At 42.7% G+C, this 21103-nt stretch overlaps 1 protein-coding gene across 4 annotated transcripts in view; it reads right to left on the bottom strand.

The window, feature by feature from the left end:
- CDK19 (cyclin dependent kinase 19) overlaps nt 1–16610 on the bottom strand; it is a 92193-nt gene extending 75583 nt beyond the window's left edge. For 2 of the 4 annotated variants that reach the window (XR_015697074.1, XM_087718647.1), the window contains exons 1-2: nt 16334–16607; nt 15882–16033 (exon numbers count right to left, since the gene is read on the bottom strand). Coding sequence is in view for 2 of the 4 variants with exons in the window: in XM_087718647.1 (XP_087574773.1) it covers nt 15882–16009 (128 nt within the window). In the remaining 2 variants the exon portion in view is untranslated. Of the gene's footprint in view, nt 1–15881; nt 16034–16333 lie in introns of those variants that run through there. The other 2 variants (XM_087718646.1, XM_087718648.1) reach the window with 2 other exon arrangements.
- Nucleotides 16611–21103: the final 4493 nt, after the last annotated feature.

The raw sequence follows: 21103 nt of genomic DNA, 5'->3' as shown, positions 1-21103 counted from the left end.
AGGATAACGGTGGACGGTGGGTGGGTGTAGATTCGCGGCGCCTTTTAAAAAGATGCGCACCTTGGGAACCTTGCCTAGGGTTAGCGAAGAATCCCCAGCCCAAACAGTAGCCAAGGCAGCAACCTGGCGACGTAGAGTGTTGGGGGACAAACCTCTGTCCAGACCCCCCTGCAGAAAGTCCAAAACGCCCTTCACGGGCGCAGTGACGGGGTTCAAAAGTCGTTCCTCGCACCACTTGGCAAAGGAGACCCACGTGGCGTCATAAATCCTCGTCGTGGAGGGACGACGAGCAGCTTGAATGGTACGTATTACCTCATCCGAAAAACCTTCGCTCCTTAACAGGTCCCTTTCAAGTGCCAGGCGGCCAACTGTAACCACTGGGGGTCGGGATGTACGACTGCCCCCTGGCGAAGGGAGACCAGATCCGGAGGAAGGCGCCATGGAGGAGACACCGACAGGCTGACTAGGTCGGCAAACCATGATCTCCGGGGCCAATGGGGGGCCACGAGAATCACCTCTGCTTCCTCCTCCATGATCTTGGAGATTACCTGTGGTAGAAGTGGAAGCGGCGGGAAGGCATATAGCAGGCCTGGGGGCCAGTGGCACCGCAAAGCGTCCGTCCCTTCTGCCCCCTGAGTCTGGAAGCGGGAGAGAAACCTCGACAGTTGAGCGTTCTCTTTGGAGGCAAACAGGTCCATCTGGGGTAGACCGAACCTGACGGTCAGACGGCGGAAGAGGGCGGGATCGAGTTGCCACTCGGCCGGGTCGATGGTTTTCCTGCTGAGCCAGTCCGCGCGGGTGTTGTCTACTCCCGAGATGTGGTCTGAGCGGATGGACTCCAGATGGCGCTCCGCCCAGCGACCTAGGGCTTCCGCTTCCATCATCAGACGTTTTGACCTGGTGCCACCCTGGCGGTTGATGTGCGCCTTGGTGGCCACGTTGTCCGTCATCAGCAAGACGTGTCGTCGACGGACCTCTCGGTGGAAGTGACGGAGGGCTAACCTCGCTGCCCTCAGCTCCAGTAGATTGATGTTGCAGCGGGATTCCGATGCGGACCACCTCCCCTGAACCACGAGGTGGCCCAGGTGCGCTCCCCAGCCGGAGAGACTGGCGTCGGTGGTGACGACCACCCGGACGGGTTCCTTGAAGAGGTGCCCCTTGCGTATTGCCGGTGACGTCCACCATCGGAGAGACCTCTTCACCAGAGGAGGAACGGTGATTAACAGGCTTGAGTTGCTCCTGTTGGCCCTCTGGTGGGGTAGAAGCAGCCACTGCAGGGTTCTTGAGTGCAGTCTGGCCCACGGAACGATCGACAGGCAGGAGATCATCTTCCCCAAAAGCTGAGACAGGAGAATCACCTGAGACTGCCTTGCCCGGATCACCTGGTGTGCAAGAGAGCGGAGGGCCTCTACTCTGTCTGGGGAAAGGAAGACCCTGCAACAGGAGGAATCTATCACCGCCCCCAGGTGAATGATTCTGGTGGAGGGGGAAAGATGGCTCTTTTCCAGATTTAGGGAGAACCCGTGGCTTCTGAGGGCTCTCATGGTTATGCGCAGGTCCCGTACGGCCTGCGGCCTGGACGACGACTGGAGGAGGATGTCGTCTAGGTAGCATTGGAGCCGTATGGGTCTGCGTCGGAGGTGCGCAGCCACCACTGCCAGAACCTTCGTGAAGGTCCTGGGGGCCGACGACAGGCCGAATGGGAGGGCCCGGTATTGGAAATGTCGGCCGGCGTAAAAGAAGCGTAGGAACCTCCTGTGCTGGGGGCGGATGGGGATATGGAGATACGCCTCCTTCAGGTCTATTGAAGTCAGGTAGTCCCCCTGGCGGATCCCCGCCAGGATGGATTGGAGGGACTGCATCTTGAACCTCCGGTAGGCGATGAACCGATTGAGGTTCTTGAGGTCCAAGATGGCCCTCCACCCCCCCGAGCTCTTGGGGACGAGAAAGAGAATGGAGTAATAACCCCTCCCCTCCTGCCCAGGGGGGACCTGCTCTATGGCGTTTATTTCCAGAAGGTGAAGAACCTCCTGATCCATCCGCTCCCTCTTTACGGGACAGGAAGGGGTAGGGCACCTGATGAAATTCCTGGGAGGGGGGGAAAGAAATTCCAGAGAGAGCCCCTCCCGGATGGTCTGAAGTACCCAGGCATCCTCCGCTGTCCGAGCCCAATGGGACGCAAACAGCTGGAGGCGCCCCCCTATGGGAGATGTCATCGGGGAGTCACTTTGACTTGCGAAAGGGCCTATTTGAGGCTCCGCCGCGGTTAAACCTGCGGAACCCGAACTGCTGCCCCCCTCTGTCGCGAAACGAGGCCCTCTCTTGCACCCTCTCCCCTGACTGACCCGAGGACCGGTTTGTGGGATTGAAGGCGGTGGAGGTAGAAGGCTCTGAGGCACGAAAAGGCTGCCTCCTGCGAAAGCGAAAGGGCTTGCGGTCCTTCTTAGCAGTAGAGGGCAAGACCTTCCTCTTATCCTTGGATTCGATAAGAAATTTGTCTAGCACTTCTCCAAATAATTTGGCACCCTTGAAGGGCGCTGCGGCCAGCTTCCATTTATGTTTTTGGTCCGCCTGCCAATGGCGGAGCCAAATAAGTCTACGGGATGTTACGTTCGCCGCCAGAGCCCTGGACGCAAATTTGGTGGCGTTAAGAGAGGCGTCCGCGGCATACTGGGCGGCCGCAATGGTCTTGGAGACATCCTGGTGAAGACGACCGTCTTCAAGGGGAAGCTTATACAGGAGTTCCCTCAGCCATATTACCACTGCCCTGTTGAAGAAAGAAGCGGATGAGGCTGCTCTAATGGCCCAGGCCGTCGCTAGGTGAATCTTGTGACAGGCCTTTTCCGCTTTCTTATCTTCCGCCTTGAGACCCTCAAGAAGGTCTGCAGGAAGGGGCGTGTTGGAAGTTAGGGCCGTGATGGGGGGGTCTACCTCCGGGAGTACCAGAAGGTTCTCCAGAGCCGGCTCCATGGTATACAACTGTTTATCCACCCCACTGGGGGAAGAAGAAGTGGCAGGCTGATCCCACTGGCGCTGAATTAAATCAAGGAATAGTTCAGGAATCGGGACCAGCTGTTGGTGAGAAGGAGGAAGTTTAAACATCGCCGCATTGGGGTTTGCCGGAGCGGCCCCAGCGGCAGGAGGAGCAGGGGTGGGCTTTATCCCCTCACCAGTGGCCACCTTCACCTTCTGCAGAATAGATTTAAAGAGAGAAGGCTTGAAAAGCCCCGAGAAGGATGGGGCGTCAGCTGTGAGATCGTCCTCATCATCTGATAATTGAAAGAGATCCTGGATCGGATCCTCAGGAGCTGAGGTCTCACTGACCACAGAGGATTCAATAGAGGGATGTCGCACCCGCTTTGGCGGAGGCGGCTCGGTAAGGGTGGATTTAGGGGGACCTGACACTGGGCGTTCACGCTTACGCATGGCAGCCTCCACAGCCCTAGCAATGGCCCTGTCCATCATCCTCTGCATGCTAGGAGAAAGCTCCGCCTCAGAGTCAGAATCCAAACCCATGTCCGGATCCGCTTGATCCCCCTGAATAGGAAGGGAAATATCCTGAGGGATGGTAATAGAATGAACCGCCGGCTCCTGCCCTTGGTCATAGGACCAGGAAGGAGAAGGTGAGGAAGGGGCCAAGGATCTGCCGGGGGACAAATCCTGTGATTCGACCTCCTCAGCCAACAGAGCTGCGGGATCCCTTCTGGGGGGAGGAGCCAAGGAAACCCCAGGGGTGGAGGAGAGGGAGTCTCTCTCCGCCAGGCGCCTGGCTTTCTCAAATTGTTTGTCAAGGGCCCTCTGGCGCCTCTCAGCATCCCTGGCCTCGGCCATAGAGGGAGTCTTGGGGGGTTTACCCTGACTGACCACCCGTGCCCTGCCTGAACCATCCTCCATAGCCTGGGGAGAACCCACGCTCGGAGCCTGAGGGGAACCCTGTCTACCAGCAAGGGAACCTGAGACAGAAGAATCCATGAGGAAACACACAGGTTGATCAGGCAATTGGCAGAAAGGGAACAGGGAACTCTGACAAACTGCTCTGCAAGAAAAAGGAACGAGAGAATTCATGAGAGAAGCACATCACAATGCAGAAGAATGCACAATGATAAGAGAATAATGCATCAGCAGAGCAGAGAGTGGGGAGAATACAGAATGTTGTAACCTAATAGGTTAACATTCAACTAGGCTCGAGCAGGAGCCACCCACAGCCAGCAATGAGGAGGGAAAAAAGGGGCCTCTCCTACTTCTTTTAAAAATATTGCCAATTTGCAGGCCGGGGGCCTACCTGCACTGAGGCTCAGGCCTGGAGCCCAAGAGCCAGGGCCGCTAGAACAATGAAGAGGATGGTCTGGGGGCAGTTGAGGGATGGGAAGAACCCCCGCTGATCCCACAACCATCCAGCGGCAGCCTAGTGAGACGGGGCTGAAGCAGAGGCCAAGGCCTTAAAAGGGCGCGAAACTCCCAGCCTTAAAAGGGCCTCCGCACAGCGTGAGGGGAAAGAGGAGAATGATCGTGAGCACGTGCGTCTGCTCAGCAGGCCCCGATCATCTCCGCGGCAGCCTCCCAAGTTTTTTAGGGCCAAGGGCGAAAAAACCTCGAGAAAACAATAAAGGTGACCAAACGCAGCCCTGCTGCATTCCCTGAAGGCTTTGCCACCCGCTGTGCACTTTAAATAACAATCAGCGTTTTCTCCTAAGCCGGAGAAGCAACCCCCACCGTCTGCCTCCCAGCCTCAAGAGGCTTCAAGCAGCAATCAGGCTGCTATTATAAGAGAAATGAAAGGAGAGGGGAAAAAGAGGGAAGAATAAGGGGAAAAGACAGAGAGTCCAAGTTAGGTAAAAAATAATTCAAAAAAAAACCTGGAGCTCACAGTGAAACAATCCGATCGGGCTGACTGAGAATTTTTTCTGGAGAGACGTGACCACGCAGGAGGCGTGGCCAGGGAAAAGACTTCTCAGTCCAGGGCAAGCAGACTGTGATAATAACCATTCTTGGACTCTCTGAGCAGTGTGCAGGAGAACTTGCTGCTTCCATTCTCTATCGGCTCGTCACAAGAGACCATCCAGACAGAAACCCAATATTTTTATTGTTGCCTTTGTTACATTTGTGTTGTATTTGTGTTGATAAATAAATAAAGGGAGACTAGTATAGATCTATTTCAAGCTATTTAGCTCTCATCAGCTAGCCATACCCTTACTGGGATTAGAACCTGTGCTGTATTACATTTTAGGCAGATGTGTTAACCACTAAGCCACAAGGTTCTCCTTCTTTATCAGCTGAGCCAGGGAAATAGGTATGTATTTAGTGTCGCAACCCCTGGTATGCCCAAATATGGGAGGAAGTCTTGCTGCTTCCATTCTCTGTCTATCGGCTCGTCACAAAGCTAGCTGATGAGAGCTAAATAGCTTGAAATAGATCTATACTAGTCTCCTTTTATTTACGGGCATTGCGTTGGGCCTCCAGGAGAGATCCCAGGGGGCACAGTCCGGGGGCGCCCGAGCTACACTGGGTGACAGAGTCACACGAGCAGGGACACCTACAAAGCCACTTGCTCACCTGCCTCCAGCTGAACTTATCCGCAGCCCTTCCCCCTGTCGGAAGAAGGGGAGATCAGAGATGCTGACCTCTCAGGCGAGGATGAACTGGGTCCGGAGAAGCCCACGTGTGCAGGCCTCTTTCCCCCCACAATGTTCAAGCCGTTGCTGACTAAGGCCAAGGCGGATTCGGCTACCGCTCCCGGAACCAACAGCCGTATCGGCAACCAAGAGGGGGTCAATCCAAAAGATCCTTTCGGGGGGACGGTAACCGATACTACCGCAAACTTAGACTGTTCCAGGCACAGACTCCCAATGGGGGAAGACTGTGACTTTTCGCAGACCAATGGGAGTCCACAACTTCTGACGCCTCGGTCAGAGCCACCATCAGGTTCAGTCTGGCCTTGGATTTTTTCTCCCACCCCCCTAGTTCCTTCCTTCAGTGCCCAGTTTCTAGTAATCCCCAGAGGAGGTTGTTAATGTGTTCAGCAATTCAATACCTCCTGTGTCACGTTCTGGCGTTCACGTTGCATACAAACAGAGATTCAGTTTGGTGAAAAACTTTTATCTCTATTTAAGAAACTATGTGATAACCAGCACTAAATGACAATGATACAAAGGTAATCAAATTCAAGTCAGGTCTAACCAAGTTAACACCATCAACCACACATGTATGTATGTATGTATGTATGTATGTATGTATGTATGTCTTTGGTTATTCGGGTTTTCTCCAACGTAAAATTGGAGATGACTTGGCGACGTTTCGATGAAGTCTCATTCGTCATCTTCAGGCTTCGTGCTTCCAGGAGCAATGTGAGATCTCGGCTGTTTCTTCCTTTTAACTGCCAGTGGGGGTTTGAGCTGATTGGATGGGAGCTTGGCTATGTTCTGATTGGGTGGAGGTGTGTTCTGATTGGGTGGGGGTTTGTGTTTCATGTAAGCATAGGAGGGGTTTAAAGTGGCTGATGGTGCAGTTGCAGTCTGGCTTCTGGTCCTTCTGAGTGTGGACCTGGTGTCATTCATCATGTTAGGGACTCATTTATCAATAAGGGCAGGTTTCCAAATGGCTGGCAGGCGGGAGGTATCGTCCCGCCTTTTCATGCTGTAGTATGGGCGTTTTTCTATTTCGATGGCTTCTCTGATTATTCTGTTGTTAAAATGTTCAGCCTTGGCAATAGTTCTGGTCTTTTTAAAGTCAATTTTATGTCCTGTGGCTTTAAGGTGTTGGACCGGGAAGAAGTTGGTTCCTCTTTTATGATTGCGTTTTTGTGTTCTTCAATGCGTGCACTTATTTTTCTGTTGGTTTGTCCGATGTATGTGGTGGGGCAGGTGGGGCATGGGATTTCATATACTCCTTGATTTTCTAACTCAATTCAGTCCTACCAGAGTACGGACAGTGTCAACCTATACATGGATGCTATCTCCCCCTTATTAGAAGAGGCGTATCAGTTAAGTACCAACACCCTTTTTCTGTAAACTTTTTCTCAAACCTACTGAATATTTTTAATGTTCCTTGTGTTAATACCTGTTGGAATAACTACCAGTTATGGAGTTTCACATTAAATAGCTTATAATCTTAATAGACTCCAAGACTCTGGATTTAGTAGGCATATTGATTTAGAAAGATCAGATTAGCCGGCTATATCAGCATTTTAGAAAATCAAGTTCAAAAATTCAAGGTTGGCACAATAATAATACACTATACATAATCAATGCAACTCAGAATACTTCAGAGTTATAGTTGCTACAGACAAGTAACTTTCTAACCAAGCACTGCAGGCATTCATCAATTCCAACATTAGGTTACGTAGATTTAAAATATGCCAAAATTGCAGTATTTTCCCCCCCACTTCTAAACCTCATTCCTATAAGATATAGGCCATATGAAAGGCTTTGGTAAGTTTACCATATACATAACAGAATTAAATTCCTTTACCCATATTTAAATTTATGAAGTACATTGTTTCCTACTCATATGCAGTGATAGCATCCTAACAGCATCCTAATCAAGTTGCTAGTAAGCTCCTTTGCTAATATTCCATTTGCATGTCCCAGCAAACCCTGCAAGTACATTTAAATGTGTCTCAAGAAGCATGGAAAGCTAACATTTCATTGTGGCTAATTTCATACATAAATCAAATGTACAGATAGCTGATCAGATAAAAAAGAAAATTTTACTGACTATGCTACTACACACTGAAATCAAAAGTCCCACTACTATATATCAATAACTTGGCTGAAAATTAATCATTTTAGAAAGATTCACAACTTATAATGTGCAATATAAAAATACCTATGCAACCTTATTGACTAATTAGATTCTAGAATACAAATAGATTAATCAACAAATACATAATTATAATGATGTATCAGGTACTAAATGTTTTCAACCTTCTGAGAAGGCAGGCAGATGAAATAATCATACATTTGTGTAAGCTGCTAACATGGGTTTTAGCTTTACTGTAGCAGTCCCTTGGTACCATGGTGATTAGAAAACTATAAATATGCATTACTGCTGGGTTTCTATGGAATTTTAACTGACAACACTGCTACAGGCTTCCATTAAAAAAAAAAACCACACCAAAAGTTTGCACAGATTTCTTTAATGAAGAGACTAAGTCCTCTATCACCCCTCTGGTCACTACCCCTTTTATTTTGGCTTCTCTTCTAAAAATTATTTAATTTTATTTAAATGTGCTTCCTTAGTATTTGTCAATGAGGTAGGCCAGGTCAGAAAACAGATATCATAAGCAGTATGGCAACTCTAAAGTTAAAGGGCATTATATTAGGACCTTGACAATCTGACAAACAGAATCAAACACTATTATCTTGAATTGCCTTAAACCCAGAGTAAGCTGATGTTTATTTAGCCATTCCTTCTTCAAGCTTATCTCCATTCAGTACTTTTCTACAGAACTGCATAGAGTTTACTAGATCCGGCACACTCATTACATACTTCTAGTCGTAACCCACAACTGTATGATTTTAACATTTTAAATGAATATTCACTAAAGCTTTATATTTATAATGGAGTTAATTACAGATGTATTTTAGTTTGTAAAGTAGATTTCGAAGCAGCAGCATCAACCATTAATTTATTTCTCCATTAAAAATCATAATGAAAGACATATCCTGAATTATCTTTCTAAATCTCTAGCCTGCTTTTGAAGAGCATCCAACTCAATGTAATGTAATGAGAAACTGACAAGTTGGTAAACCGTACAACCCTAAACACGACTACTCAAAAATAAGTCACTGTCAATGAACTTTCTCCCAAATAACTATGTATACTATTATCATTAAAATTTCAGTAAAAAAATTTAGATGTGCAAAATGGTTTCCCATTGATTGTATTTATTTCTTGAGTATTTAAACAGCATGTCCCTGCATGCACATATGGACACACACATGCACTTCCTTCTTATTAAAAAAAATGAACTGTCCAAAACTGAGAATAAGGTAGAGTTCAAAACCAGTCACTTATTGGGCAATGTCCAACATATTAACAGAACCAAGCCGGGAAGAACAAATCAAAACTTTTTCTGTTACAATCTCTGTCACATCAGAAAAGTCTTGATATTTTCTATTGAAGTAGGGTTTACAGTTCCAAATAATAATACCATTTTCCTTCCTAAAAATCCACCACTACCCATGTTACAGTTGTTACAGTTGTTTGCTATCAGTAATGCATAATTAAATGGGAATACAACTCTTTAAGTTTGCCTTCCTCAAGTTTTAGTATATATAAATTCTGAATTTAAAATTCAATACACAATCTAAATTATCAGAAAGTGACAAAGTGGCTCCATAACTATTACATCAAAATTACATTGAACCAAGTATACTCACATATTTGTACTGTACAGTACATTTTAACAGTAACAGATTAAAGAGAGAACATTATCACTATATGAATAAATCATGAAAGTCTCGCTGATTTTCCACCCATGTTTTCATTTGCCTTACAGTTTGCATCCCTACTAGCACAGACACTATCATCATTTCTCTTCACCTAATCTTCCAATGCTTAACTGACCCTTTAAGACTAAAAAAACGTGCAGTATCCAATATAATGCAGTGTACGTTTCCAAAGTTGGAAGATTGGTCCAGAGTTCACAATACTCTAGATGAGGCTGAAATTGGGTATTTCTTCCAAGTTTTTTTAGCTCCACATTGAAATGAAAATGTATACAGGCAGAAAAACAGAGACAGGGTTAGTAATGGCATGCTCATAGAGGAAGCTTTCAGTTGCACACGATGTCTTCCCAATATCTCCAGGATAATCTGTTGCTGTATGATTTCAAATGGCCCAAAGCTAACTGTAGGATGCAACATCTCAGATATATTAAACTTAATATAATGCATTGTTCATTCCAGTCCAAGGATAGATCTATATTTAATTTTATATCCAAAATTAAATAATCTTTGGCCATATAGTCACATTACCAATCAAGCTGTCTTTTGAGTTTTGAAACAAAATTCAGTAAGTAACCAATTTATTATTATATCATTAGTTATATCTATGTTTTGCAGAATTTTGTAGATGTACAATCAGAACTATGTACACTTAAATATTCTTAGAAAGAATACCATACTAAGAAAAATCTACCTTCTGTCAACTGTCAAAATTGTCAAAATTAGGGTAAGAAAACCAGTTGAGAGTTACTCTTAAAAAATGTTTAGCCATTGAGACACATAGAAGGTAATGATACAATGATTATATCAAAACATATCAAAGCAGAATTTTTCCATCACTTCCTGAGTGAGGAGTGATTGAGTGTATTATTATTATTATTATTTTAAAACTGAATTAAACCTGTTAGAGGTATTACAAAGCTGAGTTTCCTGTTCCAGAAAGATAACTCTCATGTTATTATTTGGTGGTCTGATGCCAAATTTCAGCAGTTTGACCTAGGGATATTCTTGAGCCTACAAATAAGAAATGGAAGCAACTTATAGCAACCAATTGTTCACCTGGGATACATTATGCAAACTGAGCAAAATTTAGAGCAAACAGGCATATAAGAAATGTATTCCACTCTCTGAGCCTACATTTTCAAGAAGTTCATTTAAAAGCCAGACCCATAGCTAAATAAGATTTCAACAGGCATTTCCAATATATATTTTCAACATATCTTCATATTTACAAAGATTACCAACTTTTTTTCCCTTTTTCAGTACAGATTGTTCAGAAGCTGAAGTCAATTCTACTACAGAATTATGGGATCTATATTGTTCTGAATATGTCTTTACTCAAGTCTTCATCCAAAGAAAATACTACAGCAACCACTATGACAAAAAGAGAGATAAAGTGCCTGACTAACTAACTAAAAACAGCCCCACTTAACCTTGCAATGAGTAAATTCCATTGCTATTTCCTACCATCTAAGGTATCAAAGCAGGAAAGGCTTTGCTTAGACATTTTTAATTCACAGTTAGCAATTATCACAATGATGACGTTAAGAGACAATTTCTAGCCATATTTGCTCCATTTATAAGAAAAGTAGGAAAATTTCTCTAATTTTAAGAACATAAAGTGGAGCTGGTCTGGGTCAGATCAAAATATACACAAAGCTTTTTGTAATCTTTTGAGCTCTCATATTCCTTTAACTCAGTTGTCATCCTACAATTTAACCACCTATTCACATAGTTTTTGATAGGAATTTCCTATCATTAAATTATTTTGGAGATGATGTGTCTTTTAGTCTGTGTCTTATTATGCTTTTATTACTGCAGCCTACACTTTATGATGTAGAATTCCTTGAAAAACAAATGCTCCCTGGTTTCTGTTTAGCCCATTATACCTTCTATTTAAATCATACATTCTTCATCTTGACTTGAAGACTTTTAGCATAGAAGCTTACATATTACCCCTCTTCAAATGTCAGACATGTGGATTTACCCTGTTCCCCTTCAGATCTTTGACTAAATACTTTTTCAGATGAGGGCATGATCATCATCTACTTGGAAGTCAAAGCATTTGAAGAATGAAGAAGACCATGCAGAATGTAAGTATAACAAATTAGTCCTCATATATGCAAAGAATAATAGGATAGTTACTCCCAAACCTGCCCAATGCTCCATGTCATAAAGGCCTGACTAATTATAGTCTTTTCCTTTTAATCAATAGCATTATACAATAATTTCAACTACCATGTTGCAGTACTTCAATGACTGTCAAAACCTTCTAAAATACAAATATAATTCGCATATAGAATTTCTTTTTAAGTACTAGTTAAATGGGTAAAAAATAAACTAGTGTGCTAGGAAACTATAATTTTGTTTCAAATGGGCATTTTGATCCATCAATATGACTGTGATTTTACTATTAGCTTGGAATATCTATTTATTATTCAAATTTATATAGTTGCCCATCTCATATATATGACTTTAGGAAGCTTAAAAACAATTAAAATATAAAAACAAAAAAGAACAGCCCAACAATGTAAAAAGAAGAAGAAAGCCTATTTAAAAACTCACTGCTGAGGCATCCTGCTCATGACAAAAGACCAGCAGATCCTTGGCAGGGTAACCTCCTTCCAAAGAACAGGAGGGATGGGGCTGGCAGGAAAGAGATACATGGAAGAAAAACACCAAGACATGCTCCCCAATGTTATGTATAATTTACTTAAAAATAAATGCCACTATGTTCATTGTCTTTCCCCCCCAATAAATCTATACAAAGCTTGCAACTTTGAATTTGAAAGTATTGGAATCACAAATGCTTTGGTCAACAAAGTATGTACATAACATGTATACAAGATATCCAACAATCCAACAAAGAGGTACTCTTCGACTTGTGCATTTTTAAACTACTCAGATCCTGAGTAGTAAAAAAGCTATAAAAAATTCCAGTGGCTCTGAGGCTGTGTGGTCTTTTTCAATGTTTAATTTCAAAATGAGCCCCCAAAGCAAATTTAATTATTTGCAACAGCTGCAACCTTATGCACAATGACACAAACTAGTGACAATAAAGGACTAATTCTAATTAGTCACATATTCTCATTAGTTCACCTTTGCTCTGGCTTCAGAAGACAAGAAATCATTAATGGGTAAAATGTTTCCTACTTTTAGGTGCCTCTAGGGGAGTGGTATCTAAGGATCCCTTTTTTCTGTATTAATAGCAATAGCACTGAGACTTATATACTGCTTTACAGTGCTTTTACGGTGCTCTCTAAGTGGTTTACAGAGTCAGCATATTACCCCAACAATCTGGGTCGTCATTTTACCGACCTTGGAAGGATGGAAGGCTGAGTCAACCTTGAGCCTCAAACTGCCAAATAGTTTTATTAATAGTTTTATTTGGCATGCACATATCCAAGCACAGTACAGATAGTCCTTGATTAACAACCATTTGTTTGGCAACTGGTTCAAAGTTACAGTGGCACTGAACAAGGAAACTTACAGCTGATCCTCAAAGTTCTAGCCATTGCAGCATCTCTACAATTCATGATCACAATTCATATACTTGGCAAACAGCTTGCAATTGCGACAGTGGCAGATATGATGGTCACAGCATCCTGCAATCCTGTGATCACCATTTGCAACCTTCACTGCTAGTTTCCAATAAGCAAGTCAATAGGGAAACCAGCAGGAGGTCACAAATGGCAATCACATGACATCATGCCTAATGATTGTGTGAGAACATCTAATGAATGCAACTAGAATTGCCAATATAAGTCAGCATGGTCAAGTGATATTGAACTTTACTATCAAGTTGCATAGTAACAGAGTTCTTGGTTCCAAATGACATCATTAACTGAGGACTACTTATATCAGATCTGATGATTTTTAAAGGCAGGAGCCAATCATTTCAATATCCAGTGCAATGATTTTTTCAAATCCTTTCTTTCTCCATCATCCCCCATGCAGAACAAATCACATTATCTGACTGATTGGCTCCCTAGAACTTCTGGGTATTTCCTAAAATAATTTATCCTTTTTAAAAAGTAAAGTCTGGGGTATACCACTAATCTTGTGAAGAAGGGGGATATTACCATGGTGTGCCACTTCCCTTGCTTTTTTTTCCACTTTCCATCAACTTATGTTTTTAATTTTTTTTTAATTGTCTGTAACTTGGAAAGGTACAGGCAAACACTTAAAAGTGTGTGTGTGTGTGTGTGTGTGTGTGTGTGTGTGTGTGAGAGAGAGAGAGAGAGAGAGAGAGAGAGAGAGAGAGAGAGAGAGAGAGAGAAGCATTTTTAGTTATATTGCATACTTTCATGGTATTGTTTTCTTTGTACATTTGTATTCATTTTGGTGTTTAGAATTTTAGAACAGCTGTGTAAGTTGACACTAAAGTGAGGTGTGATTGCAAAAAGTTTAGGAACCTCTACTCTAGGGTACAGAAGCAATTTTAAGGTGGCTATAAATTATTATGGAATCCTCAATCCTGATTATTTTTTTCACTTTTTCCTTTTTCTATTTCTCATACATTATTCACTTATGTCTTTCAGAGTGACATTTTTCCTGTTTAATTTAATTGCTAAAGGGGCAGAAAGATTACTACATGTATCCTCCTTTCCTCTTCTACTTTACAGTCCTGACTTTCAAAAGGGTGATTAATCCTACCTGTATAATGAACCAAAAGCAGCTCATTTGTGAAGCATGCCATTAAAATAATAAATAGTAGTAGAAATAGAGATATCCTGCCCCAAGATCTTTGGAATCTTCTTCTTTAATGCATCTAAGTTTGGCCATTTTGCTCTTGCATTTCTCTGCCCACAGGGATATTAATCAAAAAAAAATACAAGCAACCATTCCTGTCTTTTCTAGATGGTGATGCAGTACCAATAGTCCTCAATTTACTTCCATCCATTCATTGAATGTTCAAAGTTACAATGCCACTGAAAAAAATAACTTACAACCAGTTCTGTAAGTTACGGGTGTCACAGCATCCCCATTGTCAAATGATCCCAATCTAGGCATTTGGGTGTCTGGGTCATGATTATGGCCACATCATGTAATAGGTATTTGCTCGCTTCCCACAAGCAAAATCAATGGCCAGCAGGGAAGGTTTCAAGCTGCCCCAGTAAACTGCTCCTGCTTCTAAGAGCCCACTACTGTATAGGGTAAGAGATTTCAGGGAGTAGATGCTTCATCTTATTCCACCCCTATTCTGAGTGGGGACTGGATCCAATTAGCATACTTCTTCAAACCACAGAATGAAACAGAAGAACCATACAGGCATTTTTTTCTTATACCCAAGTCTTTCTTTTTGATGATCCCACTATGCCTAATCCTTCCTGCTGCACAACCAGTGATAAGGATGCATATGTTCATTGCAAAGAATGAGGAGACAGCAGCAACCATGCAATCCCTTCCATTCTTGGGAAAAGGAAAAACAGAAGGCAAACAACTGTATAGAGGCAGCAGCTGATCTTGCACTAAACAAATGATCTTTCCTCACTTTATTCCCCCCCCCAGAAAGTATATAGCAAGAAACAAGTTGGTGAACTAAGTTGAATGCACTCAAGAGTTGCCAAAAGAGAATAAATGAGAAGATAAAATGCCCCAGCATCTAGGACTACGGTAGTCTGCTCTCTATGTTGTGTTGTTCATACGCAGCAAGCATTTGGATCAAACTGTCTGTTCAAGCAAAAAGTTTAGGTAGTGTTGTGGAACCAATCTTCGGTGCTGTGATAATGCAGGGAGAAAAAAGTACCCATGACTTATACTCAAACGGAAAAGCAAAAGTTTTTTCCTTCCCTAGAAGCTGACCTGTCCGCTTTCTAGCTAGGGAAACTCACTTATGACTCTCGATCTTAGTTTCTTGTTGAAAGAAAAGAAGGAAAGCAGAAGAAATGACTTGCTTGCATCAATTTCATCCAACCGGCGGCTCCTTTTCCTTACACGGCAGAAATCGCTGTGCTAAGCAATTTCTTTTTTTTTTTTCCAAACAAAGATATAATTTCAATTTCAATTTCAATGGGACAGCCTTTGACCTTTTTTCCCTGCATGGGATTCGAGTGACACAGAAAAGTGTCAACACACCAAAGATGTTTTTGCTATTCCGAGGGTTCAAATCCCGGCACGATCAATCCGTCCCGTAGGCACCTCACGCTGTCGGGAGTTTTCTGGACTCTGGCTCCGCCCACCACTGGCCCCGCCTACGGTGACCCTTAGACCCGCCCACCAAAGGCTCTCCCTGCAGTTAGCTGCCCTGCCCTCCAACCCCCCAGCCGCCCCAACCCGACGGGTGCGGGAATATTAAGCCCCGCTGCTGGGACGGCGCCGCGGAAGGGAGCAGGGCTTGAAAGTTCAGTCGCCGCGGACCGACGCCTCCTAACCTCGGCTCCCCCGGGCCGCCGCCGCGCTCTTCCCGCTCCCCGCCTGGCGGTTTCTTCTTACCCGTCCTTGCGCCGCGCTTTGTAGACGTGCCCGTAGGTGCCTCGCCCGACTTTGCAGCCCTCGTACTCGAATAGATCCTCCACCCGCTCGCGCTCGGCCGCCAGCTTGGATTTGAACTCGTAGTCCATGTCTTTCACCCATGGAAGGAGCGACTAGAGAAGGAAGAGAGGGAGGTGGACAACGGGGAAGGCGGCGGCGGCGGGACCGGCAGTGTTCAAGCGCAAGGGCACGAGGCTACCATACTGGGCACCATTTCCTTGTTTTGGGTTTTTTTTTGGGGGGGGGAGATTGGGGGGAGTCCCCTCAGCCGCCACCCGCTTCAACCACGGCTTCCAAGAGTTAGAGTCGCAAGGGCTTCTGGGTCAGGTAGTAGTGATGGAGGCGCGAATTCGCAGGCGCTTGGGGAAGACTGGGAATGCCGGAACTACAAGGCCCAGAGTCTCTTGCAGTACCTTAGCTAGCAAGCGCCTGCGCGTTGTGGCGCGCTCCCTCGATTATTGCTGAGTGGGTGCTGGGAAGTTGCTGACTCTTCACGTTGTGAACGAGTCGCGGATGGCTCAGTAGAGAAACCGGGATACGAGTTTATTCCCTTGGCCCGCCACCAGCTGCCGCCTTCTGGGGGGAAAAACTGGGCTACGGAGCTCGGCTAATGGAGAAGTCTCGCGCAGGGACTTGTTTATCTCCCGAGCTGTCATTCAGGTTGAAGCCCTACCCTTCATTCCTTCACTCGCTTCTATTGGACAGAATTCGCCCCGCCTGTTCTTCCCCGACCAATGAGGCGGCCCACTCTCCTAAATTAAAATACTGCCCTCTCAATCCTTTAGTTGGAAGGGCGGAGTTTTGCGCTGAATGTTGCGGGCAAAGGAGTCGGCTGGAGTGGCTGGTCCCCTCCTCGCTCCAATGCTTCGTGTTTCCCGCCCTTCCCCCGTCCTGGATACATTATTAATGACTCTGGTCGCGCGATTCCCACCGATGGCTGCTCGGCCTTGGCATAACCCTGGGCGAAAGAATAATGATCGCAATGAACAAGGCAGTTGATACATGCCATTAGATGGGTGGCATTGTTCTACAGGTAATGCGTATAAAACCCGTCACTTTCCGATGAAAATTTAGGGCACCTAATCTTATTTGAAAAGAATTGGAGATAAAAGTCTAACATCTTTAGGCTGTATATACCTACTTAAATGAAAAGCCCAGTGCTTCGAAACGGACTTGGAGAAATTATTTTACAAGTATCTCATTTACTATCACCAATTCCTGATGTACCCACAATACAATTCAAAAATGTATTTTGAAATATTCAAAATACAAATTTCAATAGTTCAAAAGTCAAAAATTCGCTTAATACGTGTTTCCACCTATTCTGACAGGCTTCTTGATTCTTCAATAAAAAGTACCTGGAAAGGGAGGGGAGCTTCAAATCTAGTTAGTTTACAGATTTAAAAAGGCTCAAAACTTCAAAATGCTCACCCACAGAATAGCCTTATATTTTATCCTTTGTGGTAAAATATTGAGGGCTGTGCCAACATTTTGACATGGAAATGTGCTTGTTTTTTTATTTTTAAAATGTTTTCTTTGCATTATGAACAAATATTGTAAGTGGTATCTAATCACAATGTCATTGTGGAGAAACTAGGAAGAAATATTAGGTATGTCCACTCCTTGGCTTACTTATAAAGTAAAAAGGCAGGATAAAATATTGACTAAATAAACATGTATACTCAAAAATGGGAAGGTGGGATTTATATATATCTATTTGGGAATTGAAATTCCACATGTCACATAGAAAGTAAATTCAGAAGGAACAAACTAGCCGTAATTTTCGCTGCTGTATATCTGGAAAATACCAGCTTCCATTGTGCTATTCTATAGGTGTCCTTTCTATTGGACGCACTGCTCAACAGAATACCTTACTTTCTTATCAGTTGTTTACCAAAAACCTTGAGCCTTTGACCATCAAACATCGACCTAGAATGAAGTATCCCTTTATTCAGAAGAAATCAACAAACTACTTTTTCCCCAATTACTTCTGCTGGTTGTTTGCCCCCCCTCCTCCCAATTCCCAATTCTTTAGTTACTCTTTGGAACACACACACACTCTCCTTTCTTGCACAGTTCTACCAACCCTCTTCTCTTTGATCTCCCTGCCTTGGCAAACAACTTGTTTCTGGATTTTTGTTTACTTTATTTGAGCCATTGATAGAGGCCCAATTGGATTCCTGCTTTAAATCCATTCCACTCTGGCCTGGTGAAGACTTGCCATGGGTCCCGAGTTACTAAATTTGCTGCTGCTTTAAATATAGAATTACATTGAAAGGCCAGTTTGATTATTTGATTTTTTTAATGTCATAAAGAAGATTAATGTATGTTAACACTTTTGTTTGCATAATCTCCTGTCCTTCAATTTAACAGCTACATTTTAATCTATTTTAATGTGAACCAAGCTGTGTGATCAATTTATTCTTATAAAACAAAATGGATTGTATAAATCATGGTTGTTAACCATGGGTAATCATGTCATGAATGTAAGAGCCATTAGTTATTGCCGATCCTTTAAAATTATTTTCTTGGTGCTGTTTTTATTTAAGTAAAACTTCATCATCCATATCTTTGTTTTTAGAAGTTAAAAAATCCTGAGAAAGGAAGAGCAAGGTTTCCATGCTAACTAGGAAAAGCATACTCATAGCTGCCAAGGAATGTGAAATAAGTTGAAAGTTATTAAAAAGTTTGGGGGTATAGATGATGGCAGAACCTGGAAAGGAGTGATTGGCTCATTTACTAACTAGTTACAACCTGAAAAAGAATCGATCACATGTCAACATCTTACACATTTGTTCTTTTTCAAATATTTAGGCATAGTTCCATTTATGTAAAATGAAAGTATATGTATAAGAATATACAAGCAAATAAGGGCAATCCTATAATTTGCAAAAGCAGAAAAGAATCTTTAAATTAAAAAAAAGCTACAGGAGAAAAGAAATGCTTAGAGGCCATTAGATGCAATTGGAATGGTGAGACACTATTAAACTAGTTGAGAAAAAGAAACAGTAACCTAGAAGATACAGCTCATCAACTCAAATGTACAATTTGTCAACCTTTGTTGAGGGCAGTACCACTTCTGTTTTTGCAACTGGGCCATGTTACTATCACTTTCTTTCAAATCCTAACACAGGCAACATCCACCTTCTGTACTTTACAATGCTGCCTGAAAGAAGCTAAGTTTATGTCTTACTCTATACATTGGAAGATAGCACAATGTTAATCTATGCAGAATGGAGTAAAATGTACTGAATGCAGCATAATCTCCAACTATCATATCATTTGTGTAATAAAACACTATGGTTTACTATTCGTGTATGCTTTAGATTTTTTTTCTGCCATGTTGTGATTGAAAGTGCTAGAGGGCTTTTTTGCACTATAACTTTAAAATGCTTGTCTCCCATGAATGAACTAAATAAAAATGAAGCCTGCTTAAGAAATCCCTTTCCCGGATTCAACCCATTCCTCTGCTTTAATGATGAGAATTGCCAGGTGTTGTATCCGGACTGCAGTTAACACAGCCCTTGCTTCTTTTCCACTAATTCTAATAAAGCAAATGTCGATTGCTTTTGTTTTTGTGGTCATGTCTTTTGAGGGCCAGTAGAAAAGTTTTAAAAAACCACTACTGCTTTATCATTCTTCCTGTCGCTTGTGTTAAAAGAGGAAACTTGGCAGAACTTTTGTAAATTTCACTTTTAAAAAACAGCTAAACCAGTTAAGGAAAAAAAAAAGCTATCCAGCATTGCCAGTGATAATGAAAACAAGGGTGTTTCTGGATATCCTAAGTTACCCACCCCTATATTAAAATTTACTTCAAAGTTGTAATATATATTGATTCTTAAAAAGAACATTTTATAATAATGACAGCATTAAACATTCCAGTCTGCTTCCAAGCTACAACTTATATGGAATAGAGTAACATAAAAAGGAAATACATATATATATATATCTTATTGAGAGTGAAATTATATATAAGACAATTTGCACTAAGAATTATGTGAATTTAACACATTTCTTTTGCAAGTTAGATTTTTCAACATTCCTGGGTATATTGGTTATAATCATAACTAATTGGTTAAGAATCATTTTTCTTGTTTATACTATATAGATTAGGAGTGTCAAACTCGTGTCACATGACATATCGGGATTTTTCCCCCCTCGCTAAACCGGGCATGGGCGTGGCCAGCACATGACGTATCTGGCCCATGGGCCATGGTTTGACAGCCCTGGTATAGATAGAAGTACTATATAGAAATAACATGCAGAAATTTTAATGAGTTATTTAGATGTAACTGACTGATTTATGGCTGGAATTCATCATCTGGAAGACTATATATAGCCTTTTATATATATCTCTATTGTTAATGTAAAAATATCCATATAATGGTAACTATCACTCAATATATTTTTTTCAAATAATACAAAAAAGAAAAAAGTCAACTGTTTTATATGTTCTGGTTGCACCATGAACATTAGTTTTATATTAAAATTTAGTTGAGAAGCACTATTTCTGATTCTTCCATTTCTAAATTAATTGATTTCTATAGAACAGTTTCCCTTTTTTAGTATACATATATATCAGAAGTGGTATGCAGCTTAAACTGGTAGTGGCTGCTGCTGGAGACCTCACCCACCTGCCCCAACATAATATGAGATCTGTGCATGTGCAGAATCTGGCACGTGCAAGCGCACTCACATTTGCAAATCGGTAGCGAAGTTAAGTAAATCCCACCACATATAAATATTCAGCATGACAAATAATAAAAGCCACTCAAAAGTCATTTTCCAGAGTGAGATTGGCAGCATATAAATTTAATAAATAAATAAATAAAACTAAGAGCAATGCAAAACAATAAAAAGGCCTATAAGTAAATCTACAGAAATGATTTTATAGTTAGGATAACACAAAAACAAATAAAGTTGGAAGGGATCTTGGAGGTCGTCTAGTCCAACCCTCTGCTCAAGCAGGAGACCCTATACTATTCCAGACAAGTGGCTGTCCAGTCTCTTCTAAAAGCCCTCCAGTAATGGAGCACCCACAAGGCAAGCTACTAGTTAATTGTTCTCAGTGTTAGGAAATTTCTCCTTAATTTTAGGTTGCTTCTCTCCTTCATTAATTTCCCTGTTTCCACTGTTTCTTGTTTTGCCTTCTGGTGCTTTTGAGAATACCCCCTCTTCTGGTT

This window comes from Thamnophis sirtalis, unplaced genomic scaffold (assembly GCF_051295495.1).
Source record: "Thamnophis sirtalis isolate CommonGarterSnake01/CBP01778 unplaced genomic scaffold, rThaSir2_p1.2 scaffold_6, whole genome shotgun sequence".
Classification (NCBI taxonomy): Eukaryota; Metazoa; Chordata; class Lepidosauria; order Squamata; family Natricidae; genus Thamnophis; species Thamnophis sirtalis.
This window is presented reverse-complemented; position numbering and strand designations above follow the sequence as displayed.